Source organism: Chiloscyllium plagiosum, unplaced genomic scaffold (genome assembly GCF_037043375.1).
Source record: "Chiloscyllium plagiosum isolate Xiang-an unplaced genomic scaffold, Cpla_swu_hap1 HiC_scaffold_14, whole genome shotgun sequence".
NCBI lineage: Eukaryota > Metazoa > Chordata > Chondrichthyes > Orectolobiformes > Hemiscylliidae > Chiloscyllium > Chiloscyllium plagiosum.
The window spans coordinates 8,806,099-8,822,715 of NW_028270152.1; the positions used below are offsets into that span (position 1 = coordinate 8,806,099).

Consider the following 16,617-nt stretch of genomic DNA (forward strand, 5'->3'; position numbering starts at 1 on the left):
CAAATGTACTGGTTACACTCTGAGCTTCCACATTTTGAAAAATTGTTTGTGTCTTTAGCAATCAGTTGTCTCAGTAATGCTAATCTTGGTTAGAGTATGGCTCCATGTTTGCTCCTTTGTACCTTCATCAAACTATCTATCAGTGGGAGTTATTATGGCTCAGTCCTTGCCTCATACCTGCACTTTGAAGGTGTAATTTGATGATAATGATAAGTAAAGTTCTTTGCTCATGATATTTGTCTTTTTTCCAGTCAAGGCTATTTGTAGTGCCTTCTGTTGTTGACTTGGGTAGAATTGCTGAGCGAAGCAAACGTTGATGGGAGCTTGAACTTGGGGTCTTTGTGGAGTATTTACTCAGTAACACAACAATCAGAACCCTCCCACTAAGCTGCTAGTTGATTTCAGTGTACAATTAAACTGCCGCAACTACTCTGATGTGCCACTTGAATGATCCAAAGTTCAGTTGCTGAAGTTTGTTTAGAGAGTGACAGTTTTGATAAAGGGAATCATGTAGCATAGCTAATGGAAGTTTTCTAATGAAACATTAGGCAATGATGGGAGTGCCAGTGCTTATTTTTATTGCAGCTTTTTAGCAGATCAGGAACCATCGAGGCACAAGTCACAACTGAGTGTTAAAATGGATCCTAGTGTGATAATCACACATCTTCTCACTCATTAATGCCATCAGATTATAGGTCCATGTTCTGCATGTTTTTGATATTTTTCAATTTACTTTCAGCCGATGACAAGTGGTTTGCAGCAGTGATACTGACACAGAACAACAAAATGATATAAAGTAGAGTTTTGTAGTGGGAGGAATTGTAATTCTTCACAGTCAGTTATCATTTTTATTTCTTGTACTTACGGCCACCCAATTTAAGCCTAAAATACTTGGAAGACTGGTAGTCATTGTCTGCTGTGGTGCAAGCTGTCAGTGGAATGCACATTTTTGCAGCCCACTCTCATTAGGTGAAGGCTTTTTGCATGCTTCATGAGTTAGTGAATAATTTGGGTTGAAACTAGGGCAAAGTTCAGAAATTACTCAAACTGTTTCGAGATAATTTAGTAGTGAATCGTTAGCGGAGAGTAATATTAATATGTATTAATATACATATTGTAAAGACAACAATCTTTCCATTAATGTCAGCAAAACGAAGGAGCTGGTCATTGACTTCAGGAAGTGGAGAGAAGGGCATGCCCCTGTCTGCACCAGTGGTGCTGAGGTGGAGTTGGTCAATTGATATGGATCAGGCCAAACCTCTCAAAATATTTTAAGAAGGTAGCCTAGATCCTACCTTTTTTCTTATTTTAAAGGCAGATGTGACGTGGGTGTTCCAGGTATGATGTAACTGGTCAAACCACTCAGCTTTAAGCAAAACAGAATTTATTTAAACTCTACAATTGAAACACGATCAAAGGAAAGTGGAATTTAGAGTAGCTTAACTATTGGAAAACATAGTCGTCCCGATACAGCATCTTAACTAACTGTTACAATACAGTAACATCCCATAAACACACCCCTTTGCAAAAAGGTGAATTCAAACACAGATTCTTAGAGGCAAGAGGGAACAACATCTAGATAGAGATTTTGGAGAAAGTCTGAGGAATCCTTTACTGAAGCTTATTACACTTCTGGACTCACACATATTATGACTGCTTCAATGAAAAAAAAATAGAGAAAAACTGATCTGGGAGAACTGGCCACTTCCTTTCCATTCCTATACTCTTTTCCACCTCTGCCTTTATGACCTATCTTCAAAAAAAACCATGGACAAGATAACCTTTTTAAAGTGACAGCATCGTCACATGATCACCAACAATTTGTCCTGGTCCACCCTCATCGACATGATGGTCAAGAGAGCACGACAATGCCTCTACTTCCTCAGAAGGCAAAGGAAACTTGGCATGTCCCCAAAGACATTTAGAAAACAACCTATGTGGATGCATCACACTGTGCTATGGCAACTGCTCTTCTCAAGACTGTAAGAAACTAGAGAGAGTTGTGATCACAGCCAGTCCATCACACAAACCACCCATTGACTCCATCTATATTTCCCACTGCCTTGGGAAAGCAACCAACATAATCAAAGACCCCTCATAGACCTGTTATACTCTCTTCCACCCTCTTCCATTGGGCAGTAGATATAAATACTCGAATATATGTATGAACAGGTTCAAAATCAGCTTCTTTCCCGCTGCTATCAGACTTTTGAATGAACCTCTCAAATGTTAATATTGATTCTCTCTGTTCCTTCTCTGCGGTTGTAACACTGTATTCTGTACTCTGTTCTGCTACCCTGATGCACTTTATATGGTAAGATCTGCCTGTACAGCACACACATCTTTTCACTGTAACTCAGTATATATGACAACAATAATTCAAACTCAAATTCAAACTTAATTTGGGATTCAGTGGCATCAGGGTAATATGCTGGTTTAAATTCCACCCCGCAACTGGTGGAGTATAAATTAAATGAATATATTTGGAATTTAACCTAGTATCCTAATGGTGACCATGACTACGTCATTGATTATTATAAAAAAAACACCAGATTCACTCTAACCTTTTCTAATTCTGATGTAAGGTCGTCAACCTGAATTCTGTCGCTGGACTGATACTGCCAGATCTGTTGAGTTTTCCCAGCAATTTTTGTCTTTACTTCATTTTGTTTTCCCTGGGCTTGAAGTAGGTTAATGTATTATTCAAAATTTATTCTAACATTATATATTACATTTTATTTTTCAGACCAGCCAACTGGAAAAGAAGGAAGCAGATCTTCAGAGACTTGAAGCCTTTTATAAAGAACAGTTGGACCTTATAGAACAGAAGGTCAGGAAAAATATATTAATTTATGATTGGCTGAATTCCTGCATTGAAATCGATGGTTATAATTGGTTGCCTGTGTTAAAGAGAACCCATGCGTCAGCGGTATTAGCATAAGGGTGTGTAATAGAACAAGACTATCATTGATTCCTTGTATGAACAATATGTAGAATGCTCTTGAACAGGAAATCAATATGAATTCTTGTAATGTTTTCTGTATACAGTAGTTTTCATTTTAATAGCATTATAATAATATGCAGTGACCAGCACGCTCAGGGCAACCAGATGTGAGCACAGAATTTCCTGGGCAAATGTTAAATTTTAAGTTCTTGTGTTTTTCTGAGAGTTATTGTTTAAAACATGCCAGTTGTACCTTTTGACATCAGTTGGCTGGATGGCCAGTTTGCAGTGCAGAGTGACACAGAAATAAGGCAATTTTTAAAATCTCTCATTGGGTCTTTGGACCTGTGTTCCTGAAAAGCTGGTGAAAGCAGAGTTGTTGAATATTTTTAAGGCAGACTTGGATAGATTTATCTTAAGCAAGGAGGTAAAATGTTATTAGGGATAGGCAGGATATGAGGTTGCAGTCAGGTCAGAAGTGACCTGTGCAAGAAGGACGGATTGCACCTAAATTGAAGGGAGATTTGCTAGAGCTGCTTGGGAGGATTTAAACTAGTAAGGTCGGGGGTGGGGAAATGGGGGCGTGGTGAGACCCAGGGAGATAGTGAGGAAAGAGATCAATTTGAGCCTGGTACAGTTGAGAACAAAGGCGACTCAAACGGTCAGGTCTGACAGGGACAAAGCAGAGAACAAGGTAGGACTGATAAATTAAACTGCACTTATTTCAATGCAAGAGGCCTAACAGGGAAGGCAAATGAACACAGGGCATGATTAGGAACATGGGAGACTGGGATATCATATCAATTACAGGAGTGGACAGGACTGGCAACTTAAGAGGAGCAGTAAAATCGACGTTTCGGGCAAAAGCCCTTCATCAGGAATACTGCATGTATCAGCTCCTCTGATGCTGCCTGAACTGCTGTGCTCTTCCAGCACCACTAATCCAGAATTTGGTTTCCAGCATCTGCAGTCATTGTTTTTACCTAGGACTGGCAACTTAATGTTCCAGGACACAAATGCTACAAGAAGGACAGAAAGGGAGGCAAGAAAGGAGGGGGAATGGCGTTTTTGATAAAGGATAGAATTACAGCTGTAGTGAGGAAGGATATTCCTGGAAATACATCCAGGGAAGTTATTTTGGTTGAACTGAAAAATAAGAAAGGGATTTGTAAGGAGATCTCAGTTATCTGTAAGAATAATAGGGTGGTTATGGGTAGGGGATTTTAATTTTCCACACATAGACTGGGAGTGCAATAATGTTAAGGGTTTAGATGGAGAGGAATTTGTTAAGTGTGTACAAGAAAATTTTCTGATTCAGCATGTGGATGCACCTACTACAAAAGGTGCAAAACTTGACCTACTCTTGGGAAATAAGGCAGGGCAGATGACTGAGGTGTCGTTGGGGGAGCACTTTAGGGCCAGTGACCACAATTCTATTAGTTTTAAAATAGTGATGGAGAAAGATAGACCAGATCTAAAAGTTGAAGTTCTAAATTGGAGGAAGGCCAATTTTGACGGTATTAGGCAAGAACTTTCAAAAGTTTAGATCAGAGTGGTGCTGGAAAAGCACAGCAGGTCAGGCAGCATCCGATGAGCAGGAAAATCGACGTTTCAGGCAAAAGCCCTTCATCAGGAACCCTTCCTGATGAAGGCTTTTTGCCCGAAACGTCGATTTTCCTGCTCCTCGGATGCTGCCTGACCTGCTGTGCTTTTCCAGCACCACTGATCTAAATTCTGGTTTCCAGCATCTGCAGTTCTCACTTTTGCCTAAGAACTTTCAGAAGCTGATTGGGCACAGTTGTTTGTAATAAAAGGATGGCTGGAAAATGGGAAGCCTTCAGAAATGAGATAACGAGAGTCCAGAGACAGTATATTCCTGTTAGGGTGAAAGGAAAGGCTGGTAGGTATAGGGAATGCTGGATGACGAAAGAAATTGAGGGTTTGGTCAAGAAAAAGAAGGAAGCATGTGTCAGGTATAGACAGGATAGATTGAATGAATCCTTAGAAGAGTATAAAGGCAGTAGGAGTATACTTAAGAGGGAAATCAGGAGGGCAAAAAGGGGACATGAGATGGCTTTGGCAAATAGGGTTAAGGAGAATCCAAAGGATTTTTATAAATACATTAAGGACAAAAGGGTAACTGGGCACCTCAAAGATCAGCAAGGCAGTCGTTGTGTGGAGCTGCAGAATATGGGGGAGATATTAAATAAGTATTTTGCATAAGTATTTACGGTGGAAAAGGACATGGAAGATATAGAATGTGGGGAAATAGATGGTGACATCTTGAAAATTGTCCATATTACAGAGGAGCAAGTGCTGGATGTCTTGAAACGCATAAAAGTTGACAAATCCCCAGGACCTGATCAGGTGTACCCTAGAACTCTGTGGGAAGCTAGGGAAGTGATTGCTGGGCCTCTTACTGAGATATTTGTTTGATCAATAATCACAGGGGAGGTGCTGGAAGACTAGAAGTTGGCAAACGTGGTGCCACTGTTTAAGAAGGGTGGTAAGGACAAGCCAGGGAACTATAGACCAGTGAGCCTGACATCGGTGGTGGGCAAGTGGTTGGAGGGAATCCTGAGGGACAGGGTGTACATGTATTTGGAAAGGCAAGGACTGATTAGGGATAGTCAACATGGCTTTGTGCGTGAAAAATCATGTCTCACAAACTTGATTGAGCTTTTTGAAGAAATTACAAAGAGGATTGATGAGGGCAAATGGTAGATGTGATCTATATGGACTTCAGAAAGGCGTTCGACAAGGTTCCCCATGGGATACTGGTTAGTAAGGTTAGATCTCATTGAATACAAGGAGAACTAGCCATTTGGATACAGAACTGGCTCAAAGGTAGAAGACAGAGGGTGGTGGTGGAGGGTTGTTTTTCAGACTGGAGGCCTGTGACCAGTGGAGTGCCACAAGGTGCTGGATCCACTACTTTTCATCATTTGTATAAATGATTTCGATGTGAGCATGAGAGATATAGTTAGTAAGTTTGCAGATGACACCAAAATTGCAGGTGTAGTGGAAAGTGAAGAAGATTAACTCAAAATAAAACAGGATCTTGATCAGATAGGCCAATGGGCTGAGAAGTGACAGATGGAGTTTAATTTAGATAAATGTGAGGTGCTGCATTTTGGGAAAGCAAATCTTAGCACTTAATGGTAAGGTCCTAGGGAGTGTTGCTGAACAAAGAGACCTTGGAATGCAGGTTCATAGCTCCTTGAAAGTGGAGTCGCAGGTAGATAGGATAGTGAAGAAGGCGTTTGGTATGCTTTCCTTTATTGGTCAGAATATTGAGTACAGGAGTTGGGAGGTCATGTTGCAGCTGTACAGGACATTGGTTAGGCCACTGTTGGAATATTGCGTGCAGTTCTGGTCTCCTTTGTATTGGAAAGAAGTTGTGAAACTTGAAAGGGTTCAGAAAAGATTGACAAGGATGTTACCAGGGTTGGAGGATTTGAGGTATAGGGAGAGAAAGAAGTTGTGAAACTTGAAAGGGTTCAGAAAAGATTTACAAGGATGTTACCAAGGTTGGAGGATTTGAGTAAGAGGGAGAGGCTGAATAGGCTGAGGCTATTTTCCCTCGAGTGTCAGATACTGAGGGGTGACCTTATGGAGGTTTACAAATCATGAGCGGCATGGATGGGGTGAATAGTCAAGTTCTTTTTCCGAGGTAGGTAAATCCAAAACTAGAGGGAATAGGTTTAAGGTAGGAGGGGAAACATTTAAAGGGGACCTAAGGGGCAGCTTTTTCACACAGAGGGTGGTGTGTGTAAGGAATGAGCTGTTGAAACTTTATTGCTGGAACAGCACAGCAGGTCAGGCAGCATCCAGGGAACAGGAGATTCGACGTTTCGGGCACAGGCCCTTCTTCAGGCCTTTCGGCCTGTGCCCGAAACGTCGAATCTCCTGTTCCCTGGATGCTGCCTGACCTGCTGTGCTGTTCCAGCAATAAAGTTTCAACTTTGATCTCCAGCATCTGCAGACCTCACTTTCTCCCCTAAGGAATGAGCTGCCAGAGGATGTAGTGGAGGCTGGTACAATAACAACATTTAAAAGGTATCTGGATGAGTATATGATTAGGAAGGGTTTAAAGGGCTGTGGGCCATTTGCTGGTAAATGGGACTAGATTAATTTGGGATATCTGGTCACTATGGATGAATTGGACTGAAGGATCTATTTCTGTGCTGTAAGACTCTATGACTATAGTGTGAGCATCTTTGTTTCACAACAAAAACATATTCAACAAGCAGAAACCTGGGTAGACAACCAAACATGATTGAAAAATGTGTTGCTGGAAAAGCGCAGCAGGTCAGGCAGCATCCAAGTAGCAGGAGAATTGACGTTTCGGGCATAAGCCCTTCTTCAGGAATGCCTCAAGAAGGGCTTATGCCTGAAACGTCGATTCTCCTGCTCCTTGGATGCTGCCTGACCTGCTGTGCTTTTCCAGCAACACATTTTTCAGCTCTGATCTCCAGCATCTGCAGTCCTCACTTTCTCCCAACCAAACATGGTTGGCAGACTACAGAAAGTAATCTGTTTGTCACCTAATTTGTTTGTCTCTCATTCCTGCATTTCAGTTAATTAGTTACTTGTCTAATTGAATTACTGCTTAATCAATAGATCATCCAAGTCTTTCTCTCACAAAAACTCACATTGTTGCTTTTTGAATTGTTTTGAACCATTTGCTTCAGTGACCTTGTAGAATTTAATCCAAAATGCTCTTTTCTTTTTTCTATGAGAATTCTTTTTGATTTCCATTTCACTGATAATTTATTGTTTTTAACCTTTTTTGAATGCACTGTCATAGTACATAGACCATAGACCTGGTTTTATATTTTAATGTGTAGAGTTGAGGATTATTGAGCTCCCACCTCTGAAAAACAATTGTTTAAACTTCAGCTCTGCTGTTCAAATGAAGTATTTAAAAAGAGTTAATGATTTAATTGCATCAGCTTCATGTTCAGAAAATGAGAGCTTCAACAATTAATGAGTTAATGCCAGTAACTTGCATTTTTAATGGCTCTTCTAATGTAGCTAAGGCTTCACAAGTAGTTTTGCAGGAACATTATCCAACAATATTTGACACTAGGTCTCATAAGCTATTGAGAGAGGTGACCAAAGCATTTTAAAGGAGTTGGTAGAGGTGGAGATGTTTCAGGAGGGAACTAGAGAGCTTAATGCTAAGGTGGCTAAACTTATGACAAACTCAGATTAAAGTTATAATTAGACTGAAACAAATGCTGCTACTTGTGTTTTCATACAGTGCCGTGTATAAGCTGAACTTGCTACCTGTTCTGGATGTTAGAATTGTGCTCATAGAAGGCAACCCATTAATTGCTCATCTTCTGTTTCTGTCCACCATCGCTAAGACACCAGTCAGAAGTGTGATGGAATACTATCCACTTGTCATAATGAGTGTATCTCTAACAATGCTATCTAGGACAAAGCCTAATTTTATCAGCATCCAATGTATTTCCTGAGACAATCATTCTCTTCACCAACAATGCATAGTGTCAGCAGTGTACACTATTTACAAGATGCACTGCTTCAACTCACCCAGGCAACTTTGACAGCACCTTCCAAACTATAACATCTCGAAGACAGCAGTTGCATAGAACTACCAGGATCTGTAAGTTCACTGCAATTCACATTGGACTAACTTAGACCTATTATGTGTTCCTTCACTGTTGCTGGATCAAAATGTCAGAACTCCCCTCCTCACAACACTGGATTTACCACACCTCATGGACTGTTGAAGTTAGGTGTTCGTCAGCACTTCAAGGGCAATTAGGGATGGGCAACAAATACTGCCGCAACTGTTAACACCTATATTCCAGAAGCATTAAATAAAACAAGTAGGTAAAAACATTGCACAGAATAAGTACTGGGTTATGCAAATCACTGCAGTGCAGCTAAACTTGTGGATCAATTTGTTTCTTGTGGGCTGTGTGAGAGGAACTAACAATCATTGAAAGCTGTTAGGGGTCATTAAGTAAAATTGTGCTTGGACTATATTGGCCTTGGTTGGACATTAGTCTACAGTACAAAAATGCTACTCCTAATTGGGCACTAAATCAACTGTTTCACACAAGCTACCAAAATAGATGGTATGACTGTACCCTTGTGAAGTTAGCAGTGAAGACATGTGTGGATGGATTAGAGGAATCTAAGATGCTTTAATGTTATGAAAGAGCAGTTAAAGGTACGCCTGCAATTCTCCTCTTGTCTGCTGCATTACAAAATAAAAAACTATTGGTTGTTATTCTTGAAGTACAGAGCTTCTTTTGAAGATACTTTACTGAAATTACAGCAGATTTAACAGCTTCAGTTCTGCTTCTTGCCTAATGGAGAACAGCAGCAGGCAGTGAATGTAAACAGGGGAGAATCAATGAAAAGGGTTTAGTGCCACGATGCCCAGAATCAGAAGTGCATCACTTGCATCAAATCATTGCTGTGGCTAACCTACAAACCCTTCAAATTGCAAAGTAGAAACATATAATCTTTCCCTTAAACTTATTCTCTTACATTTTTGGGCAGCTGAAAATGTAAGGGAATACATGGGTCCTGGTCTCCTTGCCTAATGGAAACAATTCCCAGTGTCCACTCTTTCTAAGCCATGCGTTATCTTGTAAGTTTCTATTAGAGCTCTCCCCAACCTTCTAAAATCTAAGAATATCTGTGTCAGTCTCTGCTGGACAAGCTCCAGTGGCAGTATGTTTTTAATAAAGTGTGGGGCACAAAACTGGACACAGTATTCTAAATGGAGCCTAACTAGAGCTTTATAAAGTCTCAGAAGCATCTCACTGCTTTTATATCCCAACCCTCTTGAGATAAATGACAACATTACATTTGCTTTCTTAATTACAGACTCAACTTGCATGTTTACCTTTAGAGAATCCTGGACTAGTATGCCCAGATCCCTTTGTACTCTGGCTTTATGAATATTCTCACCATTTAGAAAATAGTCCATGCCTATAATCTTTTTTCCAAAGTGCAAGACCTTGCACTTGCTCGCATTGAATTTCATCAGCCATTTCCTGGACCACTCTCCTAAACTGTCTAAATCTTTCTGCAGCCTCCCACCTCTTCAGTACTACTTGCCTGTCCACCTGACTTCATATCATCGGCGAACTTCGCCAGAATGCCCCCAGTCCCTTCATCCAGATCATTAATATATAAAGTGAACAGCTACGGCCCCATCACTGAACTCTGCGGGACACCATTTGTCACTAGCTGCCATTCCGAAAAAGAATCTTTTATCCCAACTCTCTGCCTCTGTCAGACAGCCAATCCTCAATCCATGCCAGTAGCTCACCTCGAACAGCATGGGCCCTCACCATACTCCGCAGCCTCCCGTGAGTCACCTTATCAAAGGCCTTTTGGATTGATAGGTAGATAACATCCACAGGGTTTCCCTGGTCTAACCTACTTGTTACCTCTTCTAAGAATTCTAACAGGTTTGTCAGGCATGATCTCCCCTTACTAAATCCATGCTGACTTGTTCTAATCCTACCCTGCACTTCCAAGAATTTAGAAATCTCATCCTTAACGATGGATTCTAGAATTTTACCAACAACCGTGGTTAGGCTAATTGGCCTATAATTTTCCATCTTTTGTCTTGATCCTTTCTTGAACAATTGGGTTACAACAGCAATTTTCCAGTCATCTGGGATTTTCCCTGACTCCAGTGACTTTTGAAAGAACACAACCAACGCCTCCACTACTTCCTTAACCATCTCCCTCAGAACTCGAGGATGTAGTCCACTGGGGCCAGGAGATTAATCAACTTTTAGACCTTTTAGCTTTTCTAGCGCTTCCTCTTTTGCAATGGCTACCATACTCAACTCTGCCCCCGACTCTCCTCAATTGTTGGGATATTACTCGTGTCTTCCACTGTGAAGACCGACACAAAGTACTTATTGAGTTCTTCAGCTATTTCCTTATTTCCCAGCACCAACCTTCCTGCATCAGTTTGGAGCGGCCTAATGTCTACTTTTGCCTCTTGTTTGTTTCTTATATATTGAAAGAAACTTTTACTATCATTTCTAATATTACTGACTAGCCTATGTTCATATTTGATCCTCTCCTTCCTTATTTTTCTCTTTGTTATCCTCTGTTTGTTTTTGTAGTGTTCCCAATCTTCTGATTTCCTAGTGCTCTTGGCCACTTTACAGGCTCTCTCTTTTTCTTTGACACACTTCCTGACTTCCTTTGTCAGCCATGGCTGTCTAATCCCCACTCCCCCCCACTGGAGAATCTTTCTTTTTTTTTGGGATGAACCTCTGTACTGTGTCCTCAGTTGCACCCAGAAACTCCTGCCATTGTTGCTCTGCTGTCGGCCATGCTAGGCTCTGCTTCCATTCGATTTTCATCAGTTCCTCTCTCATGTCCCTGTAATTACCTTTATTTAACTGTAACACCATTACATCTGATTTTGCCTTCTCTCTTTCAAACTGCAGACTGAACTCCGCCTCCACAGTGTTCCCTAAGTCCCCCATGATCACCGTGACTTTGCCTTTTTGACATGCCCTATCTATTTCCCGGTACATCTTGCGCCCCTGGTCCTGACCACTGTAAGGAGCTCTGCACATAACTCCCATTATGGTTTTTTTGCCTTTGTGGTTCCTCAACTCCACCTATACAGACTCCACATCATCTAACCCTGTGTCATTGAGTGCCGTAGATTTAATTCCATTTTTAATTAACAACGCAACCCCACCCCCTCTGCCTACCTCCTTGTCTTTTCCATAAGTTGTAAATCCTTGGATGTTTAACTGCCAGTCCTGAACCCCCTGCAACCACATCTCTGTGATGCCTACCACTTCAGTACTGCAATGAGGGAGTGTTCACCGATGGAGGTGTTATTTGTCAAATGACTCGTTAAAATGAGGTCCCCTTTGCCATCTGAGTTCAAAATTAAAAATTTTGAAGAGAAAGGATTTTTTTCTCCAGTGTCCTGGTAGATATTGCTCCTGAACCAACTGCACCAAAACAAAAGATCTGATCGTTGTTGCACTGCTGTATGTGGGAACTTGCTGTACATTAGTGGCTCCCATCTTTCTTTTGCTTTGAAAAAGCACTTATTGGCCATAAAACGCTTTGAGAACCCTGAGATTGTAAAACATACTTAATAAATGCAGGTTCTTCTTTCTATTTTGGCATGTAAGTCCACGAAGGATACAGTTAGTGTTATTCCTTAGCAGCTATTCCCTAGGCTATTCCAGGTGAACTGACAGATGCTTTCATTATAAGCCACTTGAAGGATGTGAATATGGAGAGTTGATATCAGAATTAATATAGGACCCCATTGTAATAGGTATTACTGATGATGAGGAATGAAGAAAAACCTTGGATCAGGTGCCTACCAGTGACTGTACTGTAAAAGATGCACCGGAAAAGAAAGTACAAGAGGGAGGGGAAGTGTAAGACACCTTACAACGAAAGTGCAAGACTTGCCAATGCTGTGATACCACAAAGGGCCATTGACATGAACAGTATCCTGCAAACAAAGCAGAATGTTTTCACAGGAGGAAGGCTGGACTTCTTGGGAAGATGTGCCAAAGTAAAAGCTCTACATTCACAGATATCACAGGGAAAGTGTTCATTGATACAGCTGTTAATGAGTTTGAACAACCTCTATCAGAAGAGAAACAAAAAAATGACTTCCGAGGTGAGATCAGTGACTCTAAACATGCACTGTAGAATGCAGCGGTATATGCCAAAGGACATGTTTCTAACTTTAAACTAGACTTTGGAGCAAATGAATCAGTTTTATCAGACAATGAACCCCCCTCATACTATCAACCTGAACCTAGGATCAACAGAAACCCACTGACATTGTAAAAAATTGAAATAAAAGTCATGAAAAGTTACAGACAGCATACTAGCACAAAGGAAAGCTGATTTCGAAAAGTCTGTATGTTGAACAGAATCATTAATTTTTTTTAAGTAGAACAGCTTGTATAGACATTAATCGTATCCAAAAAGCAGAGGAAGTTAAGCGACAAAAATTCAGACTTCACAGCATTATTTACTTGCCAGGAAGGCCTAAGGCAGAATATAGTAATACTTTATGAAAGGATACTGAACCGGTATGTCTTTTTACATCAAGAAGACACCCATTAATAAAGGCCACATCAGGTTGAATATATAACCAGGGTGGAAGTCATTTTTCTTCTCACTCAACTGTGACCATGTGTGCCTTTAAGAGGGATTTGTTCTGCCCTGGCTCTCTTGAAGAGAGGTGGTGTAAACCTGGTACTGAGCTGTCTGCTCCCTGGAAAGCAGAGTAAAAAAATAGCATTGGTTAGTTTAAAGAAGCATGAGTGGGTGGAATCAGGCCCACACAGACCCAGCGGTTTAGTTTTGCTTTCAATTGTTGAAGTTAGGGTTTTGGGAGTTGAAGCTGCGAGATACAGCTCTCTCTTTGCAGCTGCAAAAAGCTTGAGTTCTGTCTCTGCTGCTAGATTTATTCTTTTGTTTTTCGTTTCTCCTGGAGTGGAGATAGCATGTGAGTGAATCTGCTATGCTGAATTTGCCTTTGCCACGAGTGTGTGTCTGGGATGTTACTATGTTGGAACAGTCATAGTTAAATAATACATTATTTTGTTAAGTACTTCAGTAGTGTTAAAGTTATTCCAATTTTTCTTTTCGAGTTTGTATTTTAACTGCAGTGTAAAAACAAAGCACGGTTTGCTTAAAATCTAGTAGCTTGACCAACCACAAAATACCCAGAACACAGCGCCGTATACTTACCGTTAAATAAGCTAAAGTTAGATTCTAGATTATCTTCCTGAAATGTTTTGAGGGAGTTTGTTCTGGTTCATAACACAACCTATAAATTTACAAAGCTCTGGAATGGTTTCAGTTACTAAACCTAATGCGTTTCTGTGGACTTAAGTTAATAAACAATAGAAAATTCATCTGATGCCCTCTATTTGGCCTTAATTGATGAAAGCTTGGCAAATCTGTCTAGAAGTACCATGTTCACAAAGCTGGAAGTGAGCAGTGGCTTTTGGCAAGTCCCTGTGAAAGTCAAAATTACTGACAGCCTTCATGACTCCGTTTGGAAGATTGTATTTTAATCATTTGCACTTTGTTATAATGTCAGCCCCAGAAAGTGTCCAAAGATCCATGTCAAACATTATATAGGGCCTCAAAGGAGTAATGTGCCAAATGGATGATGTGATAGTTTATGGTGAATCCATCAACGAATATAACCTGAGGGTTAAAGCAGTTTTGAATTGTGTATAAGAAGAAGACTTGACACTTAATTAAAAGTTTGAATTCTCAAAAACTTATAGTCCTTTCCTAGGGCACATTGTTAGTAGCAAGGGCATAATGGCAGACCCACAAAAGCCAAGAATTATTAGTGAATTCCTAGTTCCTTTGGGAAAGTGGTGCGGAGTGTTAATGTTGCTGGACTAATAATCCAGAACTCCGAGCTAATGTTCTAGGGATGTGGATTTGAATCCCATGAAATTTGAATTCAGTGGAATTAAGAAACCTAGCCTATTGTCGATTGCAATAAAAACCCGTCTGGCTCACAAAATATCTTTCAGGAAAGGAAATCTGCAAATCTTACGTATCTGGTACACACAACTTCAGATCTACAGCAATGTGACTGATGTTTAACTGTCCTTTGGCTAATTAGGAATGGGCAATAAATGCTAACCTAGCCAGTGATGCTGTGAGTCAATAAATGAACAATGCAACTGACTACTTCACATGCTTTGGAGATAACTGAAGATTCATTCATCTTATCAAGTTCCCGGAGAGATTCTCAGTTGAATGGAAGAGGAGTTAGAACCATCTAACCACTGTTATGGAAGAATTAAAAGTTTCCAAACAGCACGTCCTAATAGTCCTGCTCTATTGCTCTATGTATTGACATCACCAGAAGTGTTATTCTACAAAGAAGTTTTGAACACAATTTCCCATTCTATCCAAAGAAAACTACTTCCAGGGCTAGGAGTCCATGATTATCAGGGAGTTCAAGTCAAAGAAATGTCGTAGGCAAAACAACTACATCATTGTAGGAACTATCATCCCAGGAACCTTACTCAACATGTTGGAAGGAGAAACGGTTTAGATATGAGATCAAGATGAAGAAACAATAATTGTCCAGAGAGATGATAATCAACAGAGATCTTATTTAGTATATATTTTTATATATGCTATATATACGCAATGGTAATTTCACTGGGTTAGTAATACAGAACCCCACACAAAAAAAGTCGAGAATTAAATTAAGTCTTAATGTGGACAGTGCAACAACTGTCAATTGTCATAAAGTCCCAGCTGGTTCATGAATGCCCTTCAGGTAAGGAAATCTGCTGGTCTGGCTTCCTTGTAACTCCAGACCCACAGCAATTTGGTTGACTTTTAACTGCCCTCTGAAATAGTCTAGCCACTCAGTACAAGGACAATTCAGGTGGTATATCAAGCGATGCTCACATCCCATGAATGAATTAAAAAAGGCATATATTTGGATAAACTGGATATTGAATCAGGAATTCAGAAAAAGAACTGAATACTAAAAATCTCAATGCAATTGGGGAAGTTCCAAAACTTCCTGACAAGTTTAATTTTTGATGTCAGAATCTTGGGTTCGAAGGAGTTGTACGTAAAATGAAATGGATTGGATAAAAAGACGACCAGGCTTGGGTATAGATGTCATACAAGAGTTTGAAAGAGTTAATGTCTGGGACAGTAAAACCTCCTACTCTGACGATCATGGGAGAGAGAGAGACAGACGCAACTTGGGCGGGGAGGTGGGGGTGGGGGAGAGAGAAACTCAGAGAGAAGCCGCGTACCTTCAGTAGAATCAGTCATTCTTCTGTAAAGTCCATAGAGTTTCTTAATATACTACGTACTAATTATTGTTCAACCCTGTTGAAAACCTCTTAGTCTCTCCTAGTGAAGCAAACTAAACACACAGCAATTGCTGGGTATGTGAAGAAATGAAATTCTTGATTGGGTAGAGATTAGTTTGAGGCAACCATTTAATTCTGGCAAGTTGTGTTTTTAAGGAGCAACTATTGCAGATAAGCTTCTCAGTATCTACAGTCATGAATGTCCATCCACCTTTCTTGGTCTGAGAACTTAATTGCAAATCTTTATCCCACTGACAAGAGTCTGATCTTCGATTCTCACCCAATTAATTTCCCTTGCCCACCTTTCTTCTCACTTCTTTCAGTATACTAAAGGATTCTGCTTATCATCTTAGAATCTCAAACAGTGAAATGTATATCCTGTTTGCTAAGTTGTATGCTTCTTTTCCTGAGATAAGTACAACCATGTAACAGCAATGACCTGCTGCCAAAATTCCTGTGAACTTTTACACCTTAAATTTTAAATGAAATTAGAAAGCAATTTAGACCTTTTCTTTGTGTGTATGGTAACTGGGAATCAGAGTGTAACAGCGCTCCCTGTAGTTTTCTTAACATTGTTTAATTTTGCCTCTTTGATAAGTGCATTTTTATTATGCTGCAGAACATTTCCCCTAGGGCTATACTGTGACCTCCTGTGAAAATATTGGTAATAACTTTGGATTCAACATAAGGAACTATGCAGTAGATAATAAAATATAAATGTCTAAAAAGCCCCATTTAGCTGTCCTATCTTGGCTTTGAACAGAAGAACAGAAACTTGAAAAGCTATTTTTAAAA

General features: G+C 40.2%; 1 protein-coding gene across 5 annotated transcripts in view; it reads left to right on the forward strand.

Moving 5' to 3' along the window:
- Nucleotides 1–16,617, forward strand: part of LOC122558814 (MICOS complex subunit mic25-a-like) — a 541,522-nt gene that overhangs the window by 142,641 nt on the left and 382,264 nt on the right. For all 5 annotated transcript variants that reach the window (XM_087994069.1, XM_087994071.1, XM_087994070.1 and 2 more), the window contains exon 5: nt 2,747–2,830. In XM_087994069.1, the coding sequence (XP_087850195.1) occupies nt 2,747–2,830 (84 nt within the window). The remainder of the gene's footprint in view (nt 1–2,746; nt 2,831–16,617) is intronic.